The sequence below is a fragment of the Microchirus variegatus genome (assembly GCF_963457635.1).
Source record: "Microchirus variegatus genome assembly, chromosome: 3".
NCBI classification, from domain to species: Eukaryota; Metazoa; Chordata; class Actinopteri; order Pleuronectiformes; family Soleidae; genus Microchirus; species Microchirus variegatus.
In genome coordinates this window covers 17,388,044-17,415,436 of record NC_139804.1, presented here as the reverse complement: position 1 = coordinate 17,415,436, position 27,393 = coordinate 17,388,044, and the positions used below count along the sequence as shown (strand labels likewise).

Sequence of the window (27,393 nt, the reverse complement as noted above, 5' to 3'; positions counted from 1 at the left end):
AAAAAGATGCATTCACAGACCCTGGTAAATTTCGTCAATAAATCTCATACATTTCATCACTTAATTCTGCTACCACCTTATGATAATAAATATATTTACAAATTAGGTAGTTATTGGAGTATAAATATTTTGTTTTGTAAATGCAATCATTGATACAATATTTGTTTTGTATCCTTAAAATAAATTATCAATAGTCTTTTTATGATCAAGAAAATATTGAATGATCAAAGTACTATATCAGATCTATTATTAATTCAAGTCAAGTCAACGCTAATTTATATAGAATGTTTGAAATAACCACAGTTGTCCAAACAGCTTAACATGCTAATAATAATACAATCGAGGTCTCAACCTCAACTGGAGTTGAAAGCCAGTGAAAAGAACACCGTCTTCACTCTGTGACAGATATTCAAATGGCGGCTCTGACAATTGTTCAAACTAAATTATCCTGTAAATGCTGTGTAATACAACATATCTATTCACACAATTTCAGAATACTGAAAAATCATCACATCACTCCACAGAAAGATAAACTACTCAGTAAAAATGGTTCCTGAACTTTGATTTTCCCAAAAATAATCAGTGAAAACACTAAAGAAAGCACAAATTGTTTGTTGATCCTGTAATGTGCACGCTCGGTGATTAAATGATCATGAGAGGAACATGAACATGTTTGTTTTATGACTTATCAAGCATTCACATTGCTTTGTTATCTGCTACAAAAGGAAAGAAAGACTTCATACCTGCTTGTTTGGCGTCATTGGGCTTAATGCAGCGGACGTATGACGGCTCCTTGGACATTAGGATCTCCATGAGTTTCGCCAGACTGGATTTGAACTGGGTGGCTGCCTGTAAAGGCAAACCAAACACACGGCAGAAAACAGAGAGATGGTTAGGGAGGGATGGATCGGAGGACAGGAGGGGACGTGAGTCAGTAATTAAAAAGAGAGCAGAAAGTGAAGAGGTGAGCAGTGGATGGATGCAAATGGCAGCCTGCAGACAGAGGTGATGAGCTAATGAGGAGCCACATAAACAGAGGAGGGGCTGGCGTGACTGACAGGCCGGTTGAGACTGAACACTGGGCCCAGTGTCAACTGGGACTCTTAACTGACCAGCCTGTGACAGCACCCTGTGCAAGTGTGTGTGACTGTTTATGTATGTGTGTGTGAAGGGCACACAAGTGTCAGGGCATTCCTCAGTGAGTGGGAGGCCGCAGAGAATCCCCGCCAGACCGCCCACTCACCACTGCAGAGGGGAAACACACCACTGTTTGTTTATCTGTGGGAAAGTATGTTGGAATGCATGAGAGTCTGATTCATACGCGTGTGGAAAACAGGCAGGAAAAAAAGGAGGGAATCCACAAACAGAGGAATCTCACCGTGTCAGGACGTTTCTTGTCACTCAGCTCCTCCCTGTCGAAACACTGGTTCAGGATCTTGTTCTCTGACATGCACATAACCTGCACAGACACACAAACAGAATATTTAACCTTGAAATCATTTACATAGCTTTACCAGAGTCAAACCATCGACGTTAAAGCTGCAGTGTCGTAACTTTTAAAGAGACACAATGTAGTATGTCAACCTTCAAATAATGTCTCCAAGATTATTTTGATGCGAAATAAACGTACAACAGGGTGAATGTCTGCATCACCTGCATTGGCAAAAGGAAAGAACCATAACATTCTAGTTTACGACATAGGTCTCATCCATCTCATTCATAGATCGAAGTGATTCAAACAATGAGCATAATGAGAATATGTTATATAAGCCAGGTTGAAAATGCAACCCATGTAAACAAAATAAAAAACTACAGCATACAGACTCATAAACGTTTTTTAATATCCTTCTGAGGACACACCATAGCCATAATATATTATCTCTCTTACACTCTCTTAACTCTTTACACTAACCTTAACCATCATAGCTAAGTACCTAACCTTCACCCTTAGTCTAACCCTTACTGTATGTAAACACAAGTTTAACTGTGAGTCTACAAACCAGGTCTTAAACCTGAAAAGGATGAACAGTGCTAAAACATATTACGGTTAGGGAATACTATCAGACAAAGAGAGTGCCCTTGTGTTCACAGACCTTGTCAGGACCAGTAGTGGAAACCAAAACCTGGTCCTAATCTGGCAGAACATTCTTTCTGAGGAATTGGTTAAGTTTAGGGCTAGGATTTGTACTGCAGTTAGGTTGTGGTAAGGGTTAGGCATTAAGTGGTTATGGTTGTGTGTTTAGACTGTCCAAATGAATGGAAGTCAATGCAGAGTCCTAAGACAGAGCTGCACAAACCTGTGTGTGTGTGTGTGTGTGTGTGTGTGTGTGTGTGTGTGTGTAATTTGTTTTTGGCATCCTTTCATTGCCTTTTCTAGACATTTTCTTAACATTGACCATGTTAGAGCCAGTACTCATGCTCAAATGCTGGTCCCACTGAGGTAGAACTGCATTTTTGATGCACTGGTTAAAGTTAAAGGGGTCCCATATAAAAGTAGTTGCAGTAAACAACAGTTATGTTGCTGCGTTTATCATAATATATATTCCCCCTATTCTAAACTCTGTCTCACCTCCTTTAAATTCCTGAAGAGCAGGTCGTTGTTCTTGTCCAAAAATCCTGAGGAGAAAAAAAAACGATTGAATATAATATATATCTGAATATTTGACAGTGTTTAATGATTCATATTTGATGACACATTTTACATGTGCAGTTTCATTCATTTATCAAAAGCATTATTTAAAATAACAATTGTGTTTTCAATGTGTATGCCTGATGTCCATGGCAAATTCAACACAACACCAAACCACCAAAGACATAAAACAATTACACATACCATTGACATTGTAGTTGACCTCTCCAGCATAATGCAGCAGTCTGAATTCATCACGACCCATGATCTTCCTGGTCTTTCCATCAGCCAGTTTGTGACTGCAGGGACACAGACACACAGTGTGGATACGTCAATAAACAGTTCAAATACCATATTTACAAGAGCATCAAAAAGATTCAGCAAACTCACGTGACAAAGTGTGGGTGTCCTCCCACAGTGTCCTCCAGCTTCTCCAGGAAGGTGATGTCACTGGCGTCTCCAGGTCTCAGACACTCCTCATCCTGAGAGAAAGAGCAGCAGTCAGTCATGATCTCACACAAGGAAAAAATAAACATGTCAGAAATGATGGGACCCACGTCATTTCATCATTTACGTGCATTTGATAGCATCCTGCACCGTTTCATGCTGACTGGATGAAACGATCAATAGTACTTTCATGTCCACAAGGTAATATGAAGCTGGAGCCAGAAGACATTAGCAGGGGGAAACTGTCTGGCTTTGTCTCAAGATGATAAAATATGCCCAATAAAAAAAATCTTCATCAGCTCATCAGTCAATACATTATATCTTATTTGTTTATTAAAGCTGCAGAAGTTAAGATTGATTTAAAAAAAAAGAAAAAAAAAAAGATTTACTCCCAGGGTCATACGACTGTTTTAAGATGGAGGATTTTCCCTCCTGGTGAGCATGAAATCGTAATAGGATTTCTTGGTTTATTTGTCATGATCTTAATACATGACAAATAAACCAAGGAAATCTCTCCATTTCCGAAAGGCTCCGCCCATATTCACTCAACTCTATTTTAAACTCCTTTTCCCCTTTTCAAGCTAAATCTCAGACGATCTGCTGCAACCTGAAAAAGGATGAGGAACGTGGAGAATATTGTAACAAAAAGGGAAATACTTAATGTTTTGTCACATCAGCACCACATTAGCACCATTATCAGGACTTTGAAAAGATTGTGTAAGAAGAGAGAATCATCACACAGACATGGAGGAAATGGCTGCTGCTGCTAACATCAGGTTATAGTTTCTCAACAAACAAAGTCAATTGATACTTAAGATTTTGGATACAGAAGGAGTGGAACTGCAGTGAGCACAGGGTCTCTGATGTCATCAGTACAACAACAGAAGGCCCAATGCTTTATGGCATTATGCCAAACTGAAGCTGTATAGCACTGCAATGAATTGCGGCATAGATGGAATTAGAGCTGAAACAATTACTTTATTATTAATTGATTACTAAATTAATCAACAACTATTTTGATCATCGATTCATCGGTTGTAAGCTTTTTTCATGATTAAAACAAGATTTCTGATTGTTTTAGCTTCTTAAATGTGAATATTAAAAGTGAATCATTTTGTTTCGTTAACAAAACAAGACATTCAAGAGTATCATAATTTCCAGGTTTTGACAAACGATCAAACACTTTTTTTAACGTTTTCTGATATTTTATGGATAAACGATTACTCAATTAATTGTGAAAAATAATCGACCGATTAATCGATATATGAAAATAATCGTTAGTTGCAGCTCTAGGTGGAATTAGCCATCACATCATGTGGATGGAGGTATAACACCACTAAAAAAAATCATAATATTACATGTTTATTCTAGTAATATTACATCTTTTCTCTCTTAATATTGCGACTTTATTCTCAAAAGCTTAGATATGTTGTTTTCTTAGGTATGGCCCTAATACTCTGTCATAGAAGTCTAGTTCTCAGAAAATGAACCATAATAAGAACATACTTTGGTTTTATCAGAAAAATCTTGTGACCTATGACGATGCTTTTTGGGGGGTTTACATCTATATCTTGGCCAATATTTATAGTTTTACTACAAAATGTGTGTTTGATCTACTGTCTAATGATTTTGTACATAACTTTGATATGCCAATAAAACAATAACTGGAGATGTAACGTTTCTGTGTTCATTTCTTTTGGGAACCTAAAGATGGCTATTACATACAGTATATGACATCATTTGGTGGCACAGGGAAGTGTAAAGGTTCTACCTCCTTCAGCACATCACCAATTCACAATTCACCTCTCTAAATGAATTTAAATATTAAATTAACGCCCACTTTCTTTTGAAATGAGATCTGTCTTTTAGATATTCTTGAATGATGAAGCACTTGTAGCAGAGACAGTGAGAGCAGAGCATCTCCTCACCAGAATGGAGATGATGCCTTTGAACTTCTCCTCCACCAGGTCACAGATGATCTTGTTGTTGAAGTATTGCACTGGCTCCCACTGAAAAGATAAAACCATCATTTTCCTTAGACATAAGGGAAAAGTTTAGCCAGATGTGAACATTACTTAACCTTGTATCTTACAATCACATTATAATGAAATCTCTTTTTTTCTTGTTTTTTGAAGCCAGATGTTTGTGTCAATGCCAAAAATTCCATCTGTTCTAAAGTATTTTATAACTATAAAGTCAATCATCTGCACAATTAAAGGAGTCTGGACGTGCATGCATGCACACACGCACAGCTCTAAAGGCTGAGTTCAGCATTATTAGGTTATGTTTTCAGTAACTGCCACATAATTCCCACAGATGGCAGACAGCACGGCCCACAGTGCTGATGTCAGATAATAATGGGCTCTTTGAGAGGTGAATCCAAGTTTCTCCCACAACCTGTTTGCTCCCTGACCAGTGCATTTACATTAGACACAAAAACACAAACAGGCCCTTGTTCCAAAGATGCAAAACAATACCGTATAAATGCAACAAATAAGAGATGAAGGCACAGAGACAAGGAAGCAGCTGTGAATGAAATCAAACAAAGTTGCACATCTGTTCGGATAAGTCGTCTCTAATTTTCAGTTTTCAGTACAAACAAATGTCTGTTGCAGTCAAACCATTGTCAAATGAGTTCACACAGAACTGATTAAGCCCATCAGCTTTATATGACTCACTCCGTTTCCTCCTTTGTTGCACATATTTAATTTTGCACACACATTTAAAGTCTTTTAAATAAATATTTAAAATGTATATATTTATGATATATATGTGAATGAACTAAAGACCATTAAGAGGGTTAAGGGACTGATGAGGCAGCATTTAGGAAAAAGTATGGGCATGTCCTGTAAATTACTTTGAACAAAGGGATTGGTGAAAGGGCACAATGTATTATATATTTAATTTTCAACTCTGGAAAACACAAGGGGCAACCACTAGCGCGTTAGACTCTCTTTGTAAGGGGCGAGGGGGGTGCAGTGTCAGTAAGACTTTCTACTTTGTGTGCAAGGGTGTGTGCAAATATCTTGGATTTAATAGGAGAGAGGATTGTGAGCGGGAAGGGAAAGGAAGCAGACAGTGAAGTGGAGAAGGAAGGAGGTGATGTCTGACCGTTATGCCCTCGGCTTCATACTCCTCCTGCTCCGACTTGAGGGTGAGCTCAATGAAGAGCTGCTGCAGTTTCTCGTTACAGTAGTTGATGCAGAACTGCTCAAAGCTGCAGCACACAAACAAACACACACACACAAAACACATTAGTACACAGAGTAGACCCTTTAAGAAGAAAAACAGTGATTAGATCACCCACCAGTGGATACAATCTGACATTAGAGAGTGTGGTGGGGGGTGAGACAAATACCTTAACTTTGACTAAATTATTATATTTATATATTATATTTGTATATATACACTCTGTTTGCAGTAATTCCTCTCACTTCACAAACTAACAGATTAACTGTCATCACACTGGTTATACTACTGCTTGCTAAATCATTCAGTATGACGTTACAAGACACACACTATACAAAGAAAAAAATAAAACCACAAATCACATATAAATCAATTACATTGCTTCTTTAGCTCAACACTCAGAGCTAAGTGACACAATTGTATAAAAATAATTTAATTAATGTAATTCCCTGAGAAGTATAAAGACAAATCAAACTGGAAACACAAACATTTATCAATTTTTACCGCTTTATCCTACTTTCTGAAAATCAATCATTACATCTACCAATGAGGTTATGTTTTTGGATTTGTTTGTTTCTGTCTCAGTAAAGGACATATTTGGATTAAATATTCTGGGGATGTAGGTCATGGCCCCATTAAAAATGTTCAGTTGGAATAGACTATTTTGACATGCAGTGTTGTCTAATTCTCCAGAAGTAGAAGCAGAAGAAGAAGCTTCACTTCCATGTCGGTCGTAAACACACGCAGCATGTGTCTGCTCATCTCCTCACTGTCCACTATCTGTGCCATTTTCCTCCTCATCCATGTCATGTCTGTTCATTATTCTTATTTTGTAATGAAAATACAGCAGTAACAAAACAGAAACATGTCAACTTTACGTGGATCAGACACATGATAACACCAAACCCGGTAGTCATGATTGGTCTGTTTATATGAACATTGATCTGCATGACAATCGACTTATTGACTACCAGCTTTCTCAGCCGGAAAGACATTTTTTTTCCAAATGGGCTGTATTGGATCAAAGTTTTCAGATTGCCGTGTTTACATGACATATTTTTATTAGGATCAGGCTTATTGTGTCCATGTAAACATAGCTAGTGGGGAAACAGAGCGTAAGAGTTGCTCTGAGTGCTTTCTCAACTCTACCTGTTGTTCTGGAAGACCTCAAAGCCATAGATGTCCAGCAGACCAATGACAGAGTAATTCTTGCTGGAGTCATCCTGTGAAAGAAACACAACAAAACTTACATTTGACTCAAGGTTATCATGCTAACATGCACAAAAACCTTTCAAATCTGGATTCTAATGCATTAAATCATGTGTATTAAAACATCAAGTATATCTCATTCAAACATACTGATGTATGGAATAAGTTGAGGAATAAACGAAAACACTGTAATTACATTAAATGTCCATGCATACAAAGGCCATATTCATTTTGTTAAGTCAATTTAGGCTCACTCTGAAACTACTACTACTACAACTATGATAACAAATGCCCAAGTTGTAGTATTGTGAACGTCCACAAGGTAGAGCTGTGCTGTAAAAGAATAGTCATGGATGTGTTCTGTGCAACTGTGTGAAACAAATTAAATTAGATTCATTTAAAAACAGAAAAGTAAATGACTTGGTCTCTGAATTGTGGTTGAGTTAAGGTTAGGCATTAAGTGGTTATGGTTGAGGTCAGGGATAACACGTTGTTAAGGCTGTGCAAATGAATGGAAGTCAATGCAGATTCCTAAGAAGAATAGCTGCAATAACCTGTGTGTGCTGTTCGTGTGTGTGTATACCTTTTTAGCTTTTATTGTTTCAAGTTCTCAAAATTTTACCTTTGATACCTGTATTTTATTATATTATTATTATTATTATTATTATTATTACTACCGTGTAAGCCAGTGAGGTGTTGATCTTGTTGACCAACCAGGTGAAGGTGCGTCCATACACTGCCTTGGACAGAGCATCTCGGGCAGATGAAGCTTGCTCTAGGTTCAGTGGGCTCATCAGCTGATGAAAACACACACACCACACACACACACGCACACGCACCCCCCCCCCCCCCCCCCCCCCCCCCCACACACACACACACACACACACATTAACAAACACACACACATTAACAAACACCACATTGAGACAGAGTGGACATGTCAAAAACAGACTCCTTCATAGTACAACACAGACAGTAACAATATAATTTTCCGCTCCAGACATTACACAGACATTAGGAGAGCTCTGGATACAAATACTTATTACACACTGGCTCTACAATGACGGTGTTTATGCAAACCTACCTCCTCTCCCTTGGCAATTATCTTCCTGTGTGTGAGTGCCTCCGTCAGCACTGAGCCATTCACTCCTAACAACTGGAGAAGCACAACAACACACACATTAGCACACACTACAGATGTAACAGTGACAAGCATGTAAACACAACAGTGGAGATCAGTAATCTGAAGTCTCATATAGGCTTGTGTACTGCAAATACAGGTACAATAGTTGGATTATGATTCAGAGGGATATACAATTACATTGTACAATTATCCTCTTTGACAGCATAGTGTATTTGATGATAATTAATTCATGACATGTAGTCATTTTCTATCGCCCCAGAATTGATATGAAATTATATATATGTATATATATATATATATATGTAAATATATTCCTGTTATATATCCTGACAAAAATAACTGCAATTCAAGATTATACTGCAATAACTGCGAACTGCGCTCTAAACCACTGAACTGTTTTTTGTAAATAAGATCACTGCCATCGGGCTACAGACAGTGGCTAGCACTGTTGCCTCACAGCTAAAAGGTTGCAGGTTGCTGGTTTGCACCATCGTCTGGGTCTCTCTGTGTGGAGTTTGCATGTTCTCCCTGTTTGTGCGTTAGTTTTTCTCTGGGTTATCCAGTTTCCTCCCACAGTCCAAAACATGCAGATGTTAACTGCACTCTAACACTCTAAATTAGGTAGGTGTGAGTGAATGATTGTTCATTTCAGTATGTTGGCCCTGTGATGGACTGGTGAGATGTCCAGGGTGTACCCCACCTATCGCCCTATGTCAGCTGAGATAGGCACAGCACTCCCCGCGACCCTCCTGTAGAGGATAAAGTGGTAGATAATGGATGGATGGAGTGTGTGAGTGAATGATTGTTCATTTCAGTATGTTGGCCCTGTGATGGACTGGCGACCTGTTCAGGGTGTGACCCCATCTTTCACCCTATGTCAGCTGGCACCAGCAGCCCTGTGTCCCTCATGTGGAGGATAAAGCAGTAGTCGATCGATGGACCACTGCAAATCATGAGTAGAGGTCCTGTTTTGACAGAAGAGATGCAGGCTCCTCTTGTGGGTAAGTCCCGTATGTGTTATATTAAAGGCATTTTAATAGTGTAAAAGTGAGTGCCTTGGAGTTTTTCTTCGACTATTGAAGTTACTCAAATTGAAAATGTGTAAACAGGTGGATGGAAAACAGCCTAAAGGTTGTCATTTCACATATCTTTTTTATTCCTAGCTGTACTGTCAGACCTGTTCCCAGCAGAGAATAATCTTATTCCCTCATCTCCTGTTAGCAGTGTTTATGAAGCCAGTTGGTGCATAGCATCGTCTTACCCTGCCAAGGTACTTTATCTGTGTATCAGAGGTGATGCAGGCGTTGCCCTCCTCGCTGCCATACTGCACATTTCCCAGGTGGAGCACGCTGGCGATGATGTTCAACAACTCCTACATAGAGAAAAAAACGCAGGTAACGAGGGGGAAAGGGAGAGATGGAAATGAAAGGAGAGGGTGGTGTTGAAGGTAGAGAGGAGAGATTGTCATAAAGAGATGAGAAGCTGCAGTACAATAACATCTGTAAGAATTCGCAGCCCAGTAAAAGTCTTGAGTGACTATAAGTGAAGATAAGAAGGGTTTTGTTTAAACTTGCTGTTGTTTAAATTGTTCACTGAGAAAACCTTCGACTGTTACAGTGCTGATCATATTTAATAAATAATTGTAGGGCTGCAATGCTTGGTCAATAAATTGATTATGAATCAATTATTAATTAATCATTGACTATTGTGACAATCTGTTAATAAGTTTGAGTGTTTAAAACAAGTTATCTGATTTGACAGTTTCTTAAATGGGAATCATTTCTGGTTTCTTTGCTCCATATAACAAAGTTAGTTACAGCTTTAATTGATTGTTATATTCATATCATTGTTAACTTAATGTTGCAAACGCTTTTTACTGTTTTAAAATGCTTTTTGCTCCGAATGTACGATTATGATGTAAAGCACTCTTGTTTTGAAAACTTTTATACTAGTATTATTATTATTGTAAAGCCTTAGGAAATGTAGCAGGAGAGTGTAAAATCCACTTCTGCACTGTGGAAACAGGCTTCTGCTACTATTTTCTCAGGTTTCCACCTCTCAGGCTACTTTGGGGGACAAAACAAACATCATTTACACCGCTTGGCACCAGTCCTCACCTCCACATCGTCCTCGTTAAAGCCAATAACAGTCAAGGCTTTTCTCACCACCTTCCAGTCACTGCGGTCATTGATGGAGCTCACTTTGGGACAGTTACCCTAAAAGGAACACATACAAACACAAAAAAACACAGGTTAACGAGCTAAAGAGGTTTGAATGAGCTCTTTATTTACCATTTAGTTTAACATGTCCTTGCAAATTCAATAACGCAGGTGATGGTGTTAACATGTAAACACCTATTAACAGGTTCAGTAAACACCTATTTAGACACGCACAAGGTGTTCATGCTCAGTGGTGTATGTGTGTGTGTGTACATGGAGGGTAGGTTAGTGCCTTAAGGCAAAAGTTCCCCTGAGAGTAGCTCCTGACTCAGCGGCTAAGAACCTATTAAGCAGAACTCCCACAGGGACGTACATGGAAGAGACCAGTGGACTCCTGACAGCAGAGATCCAGACAGAGCAGGAGTGAGAGGGTGAGTGAGAGACAAAAACACTCTAGAACTTCCCTGTGAAATACACTGTACGGATGAATCGCTCTATGTGCATCTGTAGGTTTTTATTTAAGGGCCAACAGTTACTGGCAGTGTTGCAAGTTTTCCCACTAAAAATAGACATATTTACATACATACATCTAGGGCTGTTTATACTTTCACTTTAAAGCCATGCTCCGGTTTTGGTGTGGAGTGTGGAAGAAACAACAATCAACTACACCTTATCTCGCTTCCTGTCTGGACGACGTCTCACCCCAATGTCTCAAACAACATCATATGAAGTATGTGTGAGGCAGGAGAGGAGGAAGGAGCACCTGAATCTTGAGGACTCATTATTTGTACATTAAGTGATTATATTCTTTGAATTATTTTTCACAATTCACACCACAATATTAATACTCCTATCACTCATAAATAAATTCCAGACTATTTTACATATATTCAGCCAAAATAGGATTTTTCTTATCTATATTGTGCAGTCTCACTGTATCTATTATCATTGGGGAAACCTGCAACAGGAAACCACACTCCACCCTCTTACACTGACCTAAATTCTCCCTGTGCAGAGAAGAAAGTTCAGGTAAGCTCACAACATCAAATTACAGTGGTGAGCTGATGGGAGAAAAAAAACAGGATGCCACGAATCGAAAAATAAATTGCAGTATTTTCCCAACATTGATTCAGCAGTGGCACCATTGCAAGATCTTTCATCCTCCATCGCTTTCCACTTGCTCTCATGCAAGGGTGTTACATCACTCAGCACTGAAACTCACACAGACACTGCTGCACAGAGGGGAGGAGTCACAGGTGCAGTGAAAAGTAACATCTAAAACATTAAAATAACCGACAACCATCGGCTTAAACATAAACTTTTTAAAGTGCTATGCTGCATCTCTGAAGTGAGTGACGGAGTGTGAATTCCCCATATCATGTGCAATGAATGTATCTCAAAACTTAAGATGGACAAAGATCCTGAGCAAAAGTAAAAAAGCAGGCATATTTTCTTTAAAATGCATTGTCTTGCATCCTGTCACTGCTGCTTCAGAAGAATCTGCATCACTGAAACGGACTCAGATTTATTGTTAAAGTAAACGTACAATGTACAGCGACTCAATCCATCCTGTAGCACAACACATAACCAGGATAATGAATAATACAATATCATGTATCATGAAGCCTCTGTTGTTTCAAACCTCCAACTGAGAAAAAGCAGCAGACATATTATGTCTCTATAAGATGTTTGTTCAGAGGCTAAAATCGATTTTTCTTTTTTTCTTGGCAGACATGCTTTTAGTAAGAGGGAGAGTCTGTGTCTCAGCCTGAATTTTACCAGTACCCCATGCAACCACAAAAAAAAATCCTTTACTATTCCTTTAAAATTAATTACTAGTCAATGACCATAAGTGATGTCGATTTTTTTTTGGGTCCAATTATTTATCCTATTTTCTTTTTCTCCTTCATCTGATAAAATACACAATATTATTTAATGTAATGTAAGTAGTGGATGAACGTACTTTGACGAGGTACTGGTACTGCTGAGGGTTCCGCTCCAGACCCAAGCCTCTCAGCAGGTCTTCTTCTCCTCCTTCAATCAACTGATAGAAAATGTGGAAGTTTCTTTCTCCGTGGTTCTGGTGGACGACGCGGGACTTCTCCAGCAGGTAGTTGATGATGTGGCCTCCCACTGGGGCGCCCTGCCAATGGTACAAAGGCCAGGGAGAGGGAGAGGAGGAGGAGGAGGAAGAAAAGGAGGAGTGGGTGAGGCTAGGGTACTGAGGTAGTAGGTAGGTAGCATATGATAAAGTTTAAATCTTAATATTAAGTTTGGATTTTCTTTTAAAGAGAAAAAATATTTATAACTGCTTCGCACACAAAGTATGGAGGACACTGTTCACTCATGCTTGGAGTAGCTCCACTCACCTTGAAGTCAAACTGAATGTCCATGTACTTGCCAAAGCGGCTCGAGTTGTCGTTACGCAGCGTCTTGGCATTGCCAAAGGCCTGTGGAGGAGGAAAAAGAGGGATAATGATTGGCAGACAAAAAGGGGGTGGAAAAAGTGTGATGGCGGACAAAAAAAACAAGTTGCGGTGAGGAACCACAGTTGTTCGAGTCCCTGCAGTGTTTGTCTCCATGACAGTAGCACAGATTACAGGGCATGGAGTAAACACACATCATGTGTAAACACATCTGGAAAACATCTGGGTGAAACATGCCAGACATGAAAACAAGTGCTCCGGTAAGCTCTGCCACTGCTTCCATTCTCCAAGCACACCGGCCAGCAACAATCAGTATTCCATTCTTTACACTTTATCATGATTCACCAACATATTTCCTGCTCAATCTGAGCAAGAGATGTTCATGATGCTTTCATGTGTGCTCCTGTGTATGAAAAAAACAAAAAAAACAACATTCGGGCTGCAAGCAGACCTGGACGATCCCTCACACACCTCATACACGTTAGGGCCTGCTGCAACCACGGCCTAGGTGCTGGTCGACTGGACCACACCCTGAAAATTTAATGGAATTACAATAGTGTTTTTCCACACAAGGTTTATTTACTTTTGCCAGCAGGTGGTGCACTGACTGTAATTCTTAATTGGCATGTAGATGAACAAAAAATAGCCAAGTAAGGGCAAAGTCAGAACAACTTCCTCCATCATAGTGGAGGATTCACTTTGCTGCACAAAATCTTTGGATGACAACTCACATTTAACATCATCATCTGTCCCTGCTTTCACGGGTGAAATGATAATTAAAGGATTTGTAGTAACTTTATGATGATGCTTTGGTCAAATCACACTCTGAAAATGACCACATGACTTTTCACCTGTAGATTAAATAATGAATGAGGTTTTCCATCTTTGCTGACCATATTTGAAGTGAGTAAGATCAACCTATGAGAATAAACACATCAAACAATATCACGCCAAAAACCCAAACTCTTAATACATTTAGAGTTACATTTACATTTAGAGACATTTTCTACTCAAATGTCTTTAGAAAGCACAGATCGAAGTTGAATTTGATTGTGTCAAATCTCTAGGAGGGAAAAAATATTGTAAATTAAAAATGGCCAACTTCCCATTGAGCGTAGAGCATTGGTCCACAGGCATATTTGTAGGGCTTGCCTTGTTACATGACTGTACTGAATTATATTGAATTGAATGTAGGTGAACTGTACCTTGGGAGATGCTTTTTGTTTTGCAAATTTGTAGGAGAGCCAGTTCACCACATCCATGAGCATGACTTATGACCGAACATGGCGCTCAGGCCCCAATTAAGTGTCTCAGTAATGTGTTGGGCCAACAGGCATGGATTATAACGGTCTCTGAACTTGTCTGGAGAGATGAAAATTATCCTTCCAAAACATTTCCTGTCATTTTGTGTTTTGAAGCAAATTGTGGAAAACAGGTTAGTCTTAAATCTAACACTGTTAATTGTTAATCACAAATTTTCTCTAGTTCGTTATCCATTTATCTATTTCCCATCCATCAAAAAGTGATTTATAAAATGAACATCATGTTCTATTGAAGAAGACCTGAAACTAGTGGTGGAGACTGTTTACTGATGTTATAAATCAAATGAGATGTGCGACTCATCGGCAGAATCCCCCCTGGTGGCTAATGAGAATGTTTTTACAGTACATTGGCGTCCATAGGAGAACTGGAAGACTACGTCCGCTTTTTATACAGTATATGGTCTGTGGTAAATACCTCTGATGACAACATATCAAATACAGTATGTGTGCTGCTGCGTCTCACCTCCAGTACAGGGTTGGACTGCAGGAGCCTGTCTTTGATGGTCTGCACGTGGTCACTGATGGGACAGGTCACAGCATAGTACTGTAGGATCTTCTTGGATGCCTCGGTCTTCCCAGCTCCACTCTCACCAGAGATCAAGATGCACTGGTCCTTCCTCTCTGTCCTCATGGAGCGGTACGAGTTATCCGCTACAGCATAGCTGGAGGAATGAAGGGAAAGTCACAGTCAGGCAGAAAGGCGGACAGCAGGCTGTTTGCCAGAGCTGCAGACTAATGCTGAAACACAAAACATGTGTTTTTCAACCAAAAACAGGAAAACACATACTCGATGGAAGAACATTTCTGGCTGAACATCACAACGTTTTAACAAGAATTTTATGACACACAAACTATTGTTATGGGTTCCGATTAAAAATAAAATTTTAAGACACTGAAAAACTGTAAAAACTATCTTAGATTGCCATGGTGCAGCTGAATATCCTCATTTCACTCTTCTCTGTCAACTATGTTGGAGGAGTGATGTAGCCTTTAGTTAGCATAAAAAACATATTTTTAGTTTGTCCATTGCAAGCTATTACAAAAATGTGGTGGTTCTATCTATTTCATCTTTAATTTTACTTTAAGCAGTTGACACGATACATCAATATATAGAAAAACCCTCATACTGATTATTTAATAGTCAGGTCCTGATTAATGCGTACAGTTACAGGGTCTCTGCAGGTTTCAACAAGTCAAATTTAAGACTTTTTTAGACTTTTTTAAGACCATGATAAATACAATTTAAGACCCATTTCAAATCCATACTGGCAAAGAAGTACAAAAGACATGAAGGAAAATTAGAGCCACAAATCTTTGACCTTGCAACTCGGCTTAGCTGTGGGCTTTAATTAAGTTTTCTCTACTGCTATGCTAAACTGAAACACACCGCGGCGCGCGCACAGCACACTAACTAGTGGTGCTCGATAAATTGTCACCGGGCAGCACAGGTGGCCTACTTTAGTTCCGTGTTGTAGTTATGTTATCGCATCCTCAAAAATAGAAACATTTCAAAGCGAGACTGAAGTTTATGCATGGTTTAAATAAAAGTCACGTTAATAGATTTTTAAGTCCTTTCAAAACTGTATTTAAGACCTTTTATGAGATTTTAGGAGAATATAAGACATTTTAAGGCCTTAAATTCAAATTATTGGATTTAAGACTTTTTAAGACTTTATAAGACCCCACAGATACCTTGAGTTAATGATTAAAGTCAGTGCTGTGGGTGTAGGGATATGGCAAATGATTATTTTCCTAATCAATTAACATGATAAATAATTTATTGATTAATCTTGAATAGTTGTTTTGTCCATAAAATGGCAGGACATGTTGAAAAATGTTGATGTCAAACCTCAAAGTAATGATGTTCTCAGGTGTTCTTCAGTTTCATAATTCGCTTTGTTATATGGAGAAATTAAACCAGCAAATATTCTCATTTATGAAGCTGAAAAATCTGAAAACTTTTAAAATTATCAAAATAGTTTCATAGATTAATTTAGTAATTGATTAACAGTCAATTATTGTTGCAGCTCTATATGGGTGTGAAAACTAATTATTACCTATGGATTGTTACAAATCTCCACCGATAAATTTGAATTTTCAATAATCAGTTCAATAAAAGAAAAACATTAAATCACTCACATGACATATACATATTATAAACTGTATGTTCAATGAACTAAATGGAATTTAGTAAACTGAGCCACATGATTTGAACAATGTGTTTTAAAAGAAAATCTCCTGTGTTGCTCTTGAAAACCGTATATGTGGACTCTGTATCATATGAAAGCACTGCATAGAAAGATACTGGATGTTACCAGCATGAATCATAGAGTCCAGTGTGGAATGCAGCCTGACGCTGTATCACTTGTCATTCCTGTGAGGTTATCAGCACTGCTGTGTTGTTTCAGTCTGTTTGGGCACAAGTTTGACATCAGGCTAAACACTAGTGCAATAAATGGAGCAATGTGGCCATCACTGTGTCTTTACTGTACAATGTGTGTATGTAGTAAGTGAGTGGGGTGTTTGGGGAGAGCTTGATGCTGGGGATCAAGTTTAGGTCAGGAGGAATTCCCTCCCTTGGGAGGAAAGTTCTTTCTTACTACCATCATTTACATTCTTTTCTTTCCATCCCACCATCCCCTTATTTCTCCTCAGCCCTCCTACTCTCTGTGCCAAAGCACATCTTTCTTTCCACTCAGAGGGAGAGAAAATATTGGCCCAACACTCAAGTGCTAAGAGAGTGAAAGAAAAGTAAAGAGAGGAAAGAAAAAAAAAACTGCCAGTAGCAAGAGCAGTGGGAGAGTTCGTGAGAGACTCTGAAATGTTTCGATGAACACTCATATAATGCACTCGTTTGTTTCTGTATCTGACCTATGGGACGATTTCTCAGGGAATTCCCTGACCATTCCTGTGGCAACCGTTCAAATAAATACACTGGATCATGAGCTAACGTCTGTGACTGCGGCGCTTACGTTCCACGGCGGTGACGAGCCTGGTGGAAATAAAATTTTTCTGACTGGTGTGGACCAAAACAATCAAACTCTAGGTGTGAAAGCGCCCTTAGAAAGGGTCAACAAAGAGGAAAATAACATATTAATTTATATACAGAAGAATGAATGAAAGTATTATTAACCAAACCATTTTTCCCCATTGTCTCAAATAACAAAGTTTGTTTACTTACATATGTGGCGAGACCTCGTAGAAGTTGACCCCGCGGTATCGCTCCATGTGGTTCTTGGTGTAGATCTCCAGATCTTTGTATGGGTTAACAGACACCAGCACTGAACCAATGTAGGTCTGATGGAAAGTCAACATATGGTCACATTACTGAAAATGAATTTCCAACAGGATGTATACTAAAATGTACAATGCTGCCTTACTCGCATACAAATGTGGACCTCAGAAACCAGTACAGACTGATCACTTACATAGATGAGGTTCTCTTTGAAACGCTTGCGAAGGTTCTCGATGAAGGCGGCCTCACTGGTGAAGTTCTCCAACAGGACGAAGTCCTGCACGCCCACTCGGTCTCTGGCTGTCAGGGCCGACTCCATCATAGCCCGCAGCCCGTCACTAGCCACCACCTAGATGAGGATGCAGAGGGAGTAGGTGGGGTAAGAGACTGAAAACAGTAATATCATCGATTGAGCGTAAAACATCATCAAATGATGACGCATTACCACATAACGCCATAAAAAATAGTAACTACTATACACTAATGCAAAGATGGGAACTTCAAGATATGATGTGTTAAGTCAAACATTAATTTCTATAAACTTCTATATTGAAGCCTGAAGATTGAACTATTTTTAAAACAGACTGCAGTGCACTCCAAAAAAACAATGCAATGTCCTTTGATGTCCTTCATCTGGGGTCAAATATCATTTAGTCAAGGATGGTAGCATGACACCTCTCAGTGTATACAGCCTGTTGGAAATTATTGGAGGAAGAAAATGAAGATAATAAAACATTATGTGCAACCAGGGTTGAGGATACTCCTTTAAGATCAGCTCATCTGCTAAACTACAGCAACATTTTTTTATTACAGACTGTTAATAAGGTGACCAGTGGTTGGGGAGAGTGGAGATGTCGGCCGACAGCCTCTATACGTCCAGTAGCGATACTTCTGTGATCCTGGTTTTTACCTGCAGAAGCCTCGTCTGTGTTGTTTCACGAGGCAATATATCACTCCTTTCATTTGTTCAGTTTAATAGGAGCTGGGAGACCAATGAGAAAGAAAGAGTGCTGGGTGACACTTCAGAAACAGAGGGGGACAAAATAAGGAAAATGGTCATGGCGGAGTGTGGGATTGTCTTTAAGATGAAAGACCAACATTCTAAAATGTTTTCTAAAAATTAAAATCTAAGAAAAGCCTGAGGCAACACAATGTCTCCTTGAAACATTTTAATGCAACAACATTTGCAGTTTGCAGGAATTCCTATCCCCCTCCCTCTCTCCCTAACACCCCCAAATGTTACTGTGCAAAAGTTTCAGGCACCACCGGCTCTGTTGTTTTTTCTGTCTGTCAAATTCTGTGATCATTGGAATTTGGAATGAAGTGATGCGACTTAAAGCTGGTCTTACATATTAGCGAGCTGTCAATGAGTTTAACTTATGCAACATGTGTATGTAATGCTCAAGCATGTCTTGAATAAACTTGGCATAATAGACGTCTTTTTCTTTTAATGAAATAGTAGGACAAACACAGTAAGATTTTTGTATTTATTTTTTTGAAAAAACAACAAAAAAACTGCATACATATTTCCTGGATGTGTTCCATTAAAGCAAGGGTGTCAAACTCTGGCCCGTGGACCAAATTTCTCCCCCGTTCTCCTCCTTTCCTGCAGTTGTTTATATTTCACTCCAAGAGTTCTGAGCCGTCTGGCTCTTCATTTTCTTTTAAATTGTAATTGTATAGATGGGGAGACACAGGATCTCCTCACACAAGCCCTCAGTAGGCTCTGGTGTAGTTCTGGGCGATATATCGAAAATGTCTCGTTATCGAAATGTACGACGATAACCGACGTCATTTTGCCGTTATCGATACATTCGATAACTCAAAAAAATTAAAAAAGAAAACAAAATAAAAGTTGTTTTTGGCTGTGTGTGTAGGTAGGCAGGCTACCTGTATGTTCATGTCCCTTTAAAACACTCGGACACTTATATCAGGCAAATGGTCAATTATGCAATTTAGGCAATGACGTCATTTAGCAACTTCGAACTTATCGTTCATTTATTGTTATCGAGGTGAGCTGCTCAATATATCGTGATATTGATTTGAGGCCATATTGCCCAGCCCTACTCTGGCGCATGCGCACTCGGAGAGCACAGTCTGCCCGGTCCCGTGCAGGGGATGTCGATTTTGACGTCACAATGACCCCTCGCAGTGGTGGACACGGACCACCTTAATACTTAAAATCCCAGAATGCTCTGCTGGTGATTTGGTGCATTCCACAAACAGCCTCTCCTCTGTTGACAGCAGTCATAGCTTCCCTATGCTACTACTGGCACCGTGCCACCCCTCCCAAAAAAGGAACTTTCTGGACAGGTTGGAAGTTGAATATCTGTTTGTAAAAGACAGACCTGTGTGTCTTGTATGTGGAGCCAATGTGGCTATAACCAAGGAGTACAACATTAGACGACACTATGATACATAAAACATCACGACAAGTACAAGGACCTGGACATTACTCAAAGATGCCAGAAAGTAGAAGAGATGAAAAGAAGTTTGGTTTCACAACAGACTTTGTTCAAAAAAGCCACATCACAAGCTTCTCTAAAGGCTAGTTTTATTGTGGCAGCAGAGATCGCAAAATCAGCCCGACCCTTCAAGGAGGGAGAGTTTGTGAATAAATATCAGTGTTGGCCCACAACTTTGTCCAAGTGTTACATTTTGGCCCACTGTGAATTTGAGTTTGACACCCTGCAGTAGAGTGAAATAGAAATAATTATCCTCTATTGTCATTATAGCATTGCTAAAACAACAAATCTAATGTGGCCTAAGACTTCTGTACAGTACTGTATATATTTGATAATTTTTACTGAAATTTTACTGTCTATTGATCTCTTCTGTTTTTCCCTTTCTGCAGCATTACCATATGCAAACAGTCTACACTGTTTATGTGAGACAGAAAAAAGGCAGAATTATTTGTCATTGTCTCTCAGCATATTAGTTGCATTACACCACATGACCAACCGACTCCCTCTCTGTCTATTTCTGTCCCTCCGCTGCAGAACAGGGAGAGAACTCCAAAACAGACACAGTTGCTGAACATGAAGCTTGTTAAACATGGCCCTTAATTAATCACTATTAATGCATTAATACTAAGAGCCCAGTACAAAATAATTGTGAAAATATGTCCAACACAATTCTCCTGGGCCTAAGAGTTATGTCTTTAGGTGGATTGTTGCATCTGTCCAGTCAACAACGACATTATGATTGTGATGTTTAAGGCCCAACGATCAACTGTGAGTAGCTACAGTGTAATCCATTAAAACATTTCTCTGGTAAGAATTACAATTCTCATACACAATAATCCAAAAAAGACTTCATGAAAACTTTTCTGTCCCATATGCTCTCATCACATCTTTTAAGACTGGAGGAAAATCCTCAATCCCCCCCACAAAGTTTTTCATCCCACAATGGAGCACATTCAGACTGACGCCAAGAAGCACTGTTTGAAGTCTAAAAAGCCCTCCATAGACTTCAAATTCATTCAAACACACAACAAAACTGTGGATTTTCTGTTTGTACATCATCCAACACTTTCTTTAAAACAGCTCTCAACTGATCTGCACCTGCAATAACTGAGACTTTGCCAAACTAAAATGTCGAGGGGGAAACTAAAACCCCAGTGAAACAAGGCCACAAAGCCAGCTAAAATATATAATATACACATATACTACACAGATCTTTCAAAAGGAAGTGGAGTCTGACTGCGACACTTACATTATGAAGCTCACTGATGCATTTATCCAGGAAGCCGTTTTCTGCAATAGAGGCTTGAGTTTTACGCATAAGATTGCGAATGTCACCCACATCCATGTTTAAGATGCACAGAGCTGGACAGCAGAAGTACAACCAACACAACTTTTACTGGATGGTGTGAGTTAGTAGGTACACTCAGCCAAAGAACAGACAACACACACACACACACAAAGTACAGCAGGTGTTGTTGTTGTGTTATGCAGCATAGAAGACCTCATCCCTCAGGAGGAGATTAGATGGAGGACGATAGAGAGGAGAAATCATGAGGGAGGAGGGGAAATATTAATTAGTGCTGAGTGAGACAAGAGGCGAAGGAGGACAGAGAGGGGGAAAACAGTGAAGAAGAGAGAGGAGATGATAGATTCCTGTTCAGGATCTTTCTAACCTGAACTAGAAAGTTAACAATACTCCCTAAAATTCCACCCACAACAAAACAGAGTCCACTCAATCACTATGCACTGCAGAACAAAAACACACACAAACGTATACTATACAGAAATATACAGTATTTACAAATATATATATATATGTATGTATACTATATACAGTATTTTATCAAAGATGAGGTGCAGTGTTCCATTATAGTGGATCACACATTGCAACACATCATCCAAAGCAATGGACAGTGCACAAGATAGGTGAAGAAGAGGGTACAGGCTGGGTGGAGTGGGTGGAGCCAAGTGTCAGAGCTGATGTTTAACAGAAGGACAACAGCGCAAGTGAACGGTAAGGTCTACAAGACAGTAGTGAGACCTGCTACGTTGAATGGCTTAGAGATAGTGGCACTGGCTAAAAGACAGGTGGCGGAGCTGAAGATGCTTTGGAGATTTTTGTTGGGAGTGACCAGGATGGACAGGAGTAGAAATGAGCATATACACTGTGTTTCCATCATGGTACAGTACAGTTTGGAACGGTAAAGCCTGGGTCAAGACATAAAGCTTTGTATGAGAACTGACTTCCATGGGATATTTACATCAATCGCAAGGAAGGGATGCTTTTCTGTGGAGCCGGTCGTACTGCACTATTTTAATCTGGTACCCCAAAGGGAAGGGTGCTGAAGAAGATTATGGCGACCCCTAAAGGGAAAAGCCAAAAGAAGAAACAGAAGTCACATAGGAACACAGCATGGGTCACTGGTGTCTTTGAGGTTGACTAATTAAAACTTTTAGCAGCTTAATCGGCTCCAATATGACCCTTTCAGTTCCATCAGCATCAGCTCCAATAGTTGGCTATGGCTGTGTCTGTCATGTGGTGCCACAGATCACTGCTCTGCCTTCCAAAAATGTAGAGTCAGTTTCTATGTTTACAAATTTAAAATGAGAATGAACAAAAATGACTGTTAAGCTCTCAAACACAAACAATACTTATCAAGTATCAAGTTGGATCTTCTACACTTGAATTGATCTGTAGCTCATGGTCTTAATTGTGTGGTGCAAGGGTATTAGGACGTGTCCTCTGTTTTAAGCTACTTGCACAGTGTGTCAATTCGGTGCAAGGTGAGTTTCAGGGCAAAAAGGGCTTTTATTTTTTCTTGTGGGTTTTGGGGTGTAATATAGATTAAACAAATCAGTTTTTCTTGTCATTCCCTTTAAAAGCCAGGTGAGCCTGTATCTGGCACACTGCTATTTAAAGAGCGAATGCAGGAAACTGGAGAAGAGAACAATACTCTGCTGAGGAGACACATCTGCTCCTTGTGTGGACCCTGTACCTCCACCGTCTACCGATCCGCTGTCCTATCAGCAAATATATTCAAGCAGAGAGTACGTACATTCCAAACACAAATATAGGCACATCTCATGCACTGTTTAAATAAGCATGAGAACGAGGGTGTTATTAGGTGTGATTGTGTTAGTGAATGATTGTTCATCTCTATTGTTTGCCCTTTGATGGACTGGCAACCTGTCCAGAATGTACCCTGCCTTTTGCCCTATGTCATCTGGGATTTGATCCAGCAGCCCCTAGACCATATGCAGGACAAAGTGGTAGACAACGAATGAATGAATGAATGAATGAATGAATGAATGAATGAATGAAAACAAGGTTATTGATGGTCAATGCAGTGTCTTTCTGCTGCCTTAAGGCAGTAATGCACCAACAATGTGCCCAATGACATCTAATTTTAATACCATGGGTGCTGTGATGGGCACAAGTGCAATTGCAGTTTGGAAATTAGCAATAACACTAGCAATAAAACAGTGTGCCACTTTGTTCCCTATGTAAGATAGAGCTGCTTTCTTTAAACTACCTCACCATTAGTGTTCCAGCCAAACATAGTATGCAACAGACTTTGAATTACGTCTGTACATCAGACATCATTTTGTTGGACGGGCAATTCTTCATTTCAAGTAAAAAATGAACAACTCCAGTATATTAGAGCTAGTGAGAGCAATGCACATCCCACACAGTAATTTGCACACAAGCCTATGGCCAATTTACAGTATCCAATGTTGTCCCCAATCTGCATGTCTTTGGACTGTGGGAAGAAGTCGCCAATGCACATAGGGAGAAGGGGAAAAATGCAAACCCCACACAGAAAGGTCAAATGATCCATGTTGTCATTAGGTCATGAGAGAGTTTTAACTCTTACATGCATCAAAATATCACTTTCCTTCCGGCCTTTAAAAATCCACTATTGGTCGAGCCTGAGCATCAACCTCCTCTTGTATTTCTTTGTGCTCAAAAAAAACAAATGCAGGAAAACATAACTGACACTAAACAGTATGTTCTATTAACTTAAAACACCAGCTGCCACTGACTGACACTCACTTGTGTTTATGTGCTTTCATTTACTGACCCAAATACATTGTGGCCTGGTGGCTCACAAGGAAGTTGCTAAAGTTGGCATACACCTTCTTTACTGATGAAATTCTCTCTTCATCTTTATCCAGCTCATAAAATGTGTTATATATTGTTCTCATAAGGAAACAATAATGGCACAAATCCAAAGTCTGGACACATTTATTTGATCTCATCAGAGGCCAAGTCTTTAACTGTAAAATGTAGTTACATAATACAATATGTACAAGGCCCATATGAAACACTATCACTAAACACAAAAAAGTCTGAATCCTGACACTTATTTTTGCCTCTTCTAAATAAACCAAGAAATAACCTGGAATATTAGCAAGACGAATAAAAACAATCAAAGAAAACAGCTCTCATGTTGCCCAGTGACTTTCTCATGCTGCACAAAGGAAGTGATTTATTTTAGGTCAAGGACAGATGCAGGCAACAACATCTTTGCGCTAGTAATGTGAGAAGGCAGCAAAAGAGGTTTCCGCAAAAGGTTTAAGAAATCTACTCCTAAAAAAAAACAGTAATTTAGCAGTTTGACAAGATAATGGTTCTTGCCCACGTGCTGCTGCTGTATACACAAAAATGCTCCCTCAGTCAGGTCTGATATGTTGTGTTTCCACTATGGTATGGTACGATTTGGTACAGTATGCTACTGTTTGTAATGGTAAAGTCCTGGGTCAGGTTTGTGCTACGACTGAGAGCAGTACCTTTACTTGGTAGGTGGGGAGTTGGTTGTGCCACGACACTGAACACAACAGACAACAACACAATGGACAACAATGGAGGACACTTTTACTTTGGTAACCCAAGGAAAGGGTGCCAAAGAATGGAGCGGTTGGGACTGGTTATTTTGGTACAACATCTAATGGAGCGCAAAAAAAGCTACTTCTCTACCAAACTGTTCCACTTAGTGTAAACACAGCTTTAATATTGCTTGACGGAGCCTGTTTTCAGATGAAGGACACAAAGACCAAACAGGCAGAATAATAAAATCATTGACAAGAAAAGTATTGCTTTAAAGCAACATATACATGTGAGAAGAATGTAATGGAAGAAAATTACCAGAGCAAAATGTTCTAGAATACTGTTATGTGTGGTAACTTTATCCCATACATCCCTGCTCCTCTCACCCTTGGACATCATGATCTCTGCTGACCTATTGTTTCACACATCTCATCAGAAAGCAGAGAGACTGCAGCTGTATGTGTGTGTGTTCCTAAGAGTTGAGTGTGTGTTTATAATACTGCCATTGTTGTGACATTTTTGCACTGCACTTTTCTTGCTGTACCTGTCATTCTAACAGTGTTGAACACAGAAATTTACTTTTACTTTTTAATTTCTGGTGCTGCTCACTCTCTGCACTTGACTGTTCATGGTTACTATCCAGTTCTATTTCTCGATCCAAACACACTGTGTTATAGCTGGAAACATGTGAAACAAATGACTTCCTCCAAAGCAGATGATTTTTCCTGGGAATGAATGGCCAGACAGTAGGTGTTTAGACCAAACCTGGAGGGATCAATCATCACGGATGCAGTAAAATAGACTTTCATTTACACTAAAATGTCACAGTTTATTGCTAGACCCTCCAAATATTATGGTGCTCCAGAGGAAAGAAACCAGAGCCTTATTTCCTCACCTCTCCCCTCTTCTTCCTTCACTATACATCCTAGCTCTCATTCACTTTCCCTCCTCCCTGCCATATTTCTCCATTACTTCATTGTTTTCCAAGAGTGCTTTTGGTGTTTGGCTTTCCTGTGCAAAATGCCGCACACCGGACCTCCACCCAGTCTCAGGAACACATCAAGTATGTGCCTCCCTGGTTTCTCCCGTTCCTACATTTCGTCATGTTTTCCGAATCCTGTGCAGCAAACAAGTCATTTTGAAGCCAGGTTAGCAGGAGCAGAGCTGAACAGGCAGAATCCACTACTGTGGCGACTACACCAATGAGTATTAACTAAATTATAAATGAAAGCTATGATGAATGCACCACATTATTCATATGAGAAGATAACAACACTGATGAGTGTATCAGTCCTCTTTCACACTGCTCCTCATCGCTTCATTGTTCCTTATCTCCAACGTTTTCAAGCTACATCTATACCACAACATTCACAAATGACTGCACCCAGATGATTGAACATTGATTGAAATGACGTCATGATCTCGACCTTCGAAAGCAAAGGTTAGCTCAAGGTGGATTTGGGTGACACGTCGACCAAACTCCACCATGGTGTGTAAGCGCATGTCATGCACGTGTAGCATAGCAAGGGAAACGTCTACATGCATCATAAGGACGTAGACATAACTACCAAAGCAACTCTTCTGTCCTCATTTGGAGCGAAAAGGTGGGTTTGAAGTATCAGACATGCGACTCTATTCAGTGGTGGGAAAAACCTGGATTTAAGCATTTAATTAATGTACTGGAACCACACTACGTAAGGCCAAGTAGGTCACATCTTACTACAGTGTTGCCTTCCATGATCATGTTATTGGAAGTCAGTGCAGATTTAGTGGACTTAACAAGAGATTGTTGGAACCACAGAGCAACGTGACTCTCTCTTCATTTTACACTTAGTTTCCAATTGACTGGTTTTTGTTACATGCATAAATTATTTAAATTTGACAGGCTTTAGTGTGGTACATTGCAAACAAATGATGTACATTATACAAGTCATGACACCATGTACACAATCAAAATGGGAATTAAAAGAATAAATGATACTTATGACGTAAAACCAATGATCCTAGACTAAACTAAATAAGACTAAAAATGGTGGACCTGTCTGCAATAAAAGAGAAAAAAAAGATTGAAAATTGAATTGTGACCTTATAATCAAAAAACTAAATTGTATCGAGCATTTTTGAATCGTGACTCCCCTAGCATCCATACTAAGGTCCTGTTCAGACCTGGTATTAACATCTGTCCTCAGTGATCTACTGCATGCACACATAGTCACATGCATACACTCTTACTCAAAACAGAACCAGGGTAACAAATACAATGACTAACAGGCAGCTGACTTCATGGTCAGTAACAACTTAATTGATAATAGTAAATGTGTATGACAGCATGTGCAAAGG

At 39.4% G+C, this 27,393-nt stretch overlaps 2 protein-coding genes across 5 annotated transcripts in view; both read right to left on the bottom strand.

Annotated features, from left to right (window-relative positions):
* LOC310924423 (large neutral amino acids transporter small subunit 4-like) overlaps positions 1-27,393 on the bottom strand; it is a 209,526-nt gene that overhangs the window by 41,129 nt on the left and 141,004 nt on the right. The window lies entirely within an intron of this gene.
* LOC310924799 (unconventional myosin-Ic-like) overlaps positions 1-27,393 on the bottom strand; it is a gene marked incomplete at its 5' end in the record, with an annotated part of 77,375 nt that overhangs the window by 10,558 nt on the left and 39,424 nt on the right. For all 3 annotated transcript variants that reach the window (XM_083886636.1, XM_083886638.1, XM_083886637.1), the window contains 17 exons: positions 744-849; positions 1,379-1,459; positions 2,570-2,616; positions 2,834-2,928; positions 3,020-3,111; positions 5,005-5,085; positions 6,188-6,293; positions 7,415-7,488; positions 8,152-8,271; positions 8,559-8,630; positions 9,880-9,990; positions 10,736-10,834; positions 12,741-12,920; positions 13,147-13,227; positions 14,989-15,187; positions 17,707-17,822; positions 17,954-18,109. In XM_083886636.1, the coding sequence (XP_083742762.1) occupies positions 744-849; positions 1,379-1,459; positions 2,570-2,616; positions 2,834-2,928; positions 3,020-3,111; positions 5,005-5,085; positions 6,188-6,293; positions 7,415-7,488; positions 8,152-8,271; positions 8,559-8,630; positions 9,880-9,990; positions 10,736-10,834; positions 12,741-12,920; positions 13,147-13,227; positions 14,989-15,187; positions 17,707-17,822; positions 17,954-18,109 (1,816 nt within the window). The remainder of the gene's footprint in view (positions 1-743; positions 850-1,378; positions 1,460-2,569; positions 2,617-2,833; positions 2,929-3,019; positions 3,112-5,004; positions 5,086-6,187; positions 6,294-7,414; positions 7,489-8,151; positions 8,272-8,558; positions 8,631-9,879; positions 9,991-10,735; positions 10,835-12,740; positions 12,921-13,146; positions 13,228-14,988; positions 15,188-17,706; positions 17,823-17,953; positions 18,110-27,393) is intronic.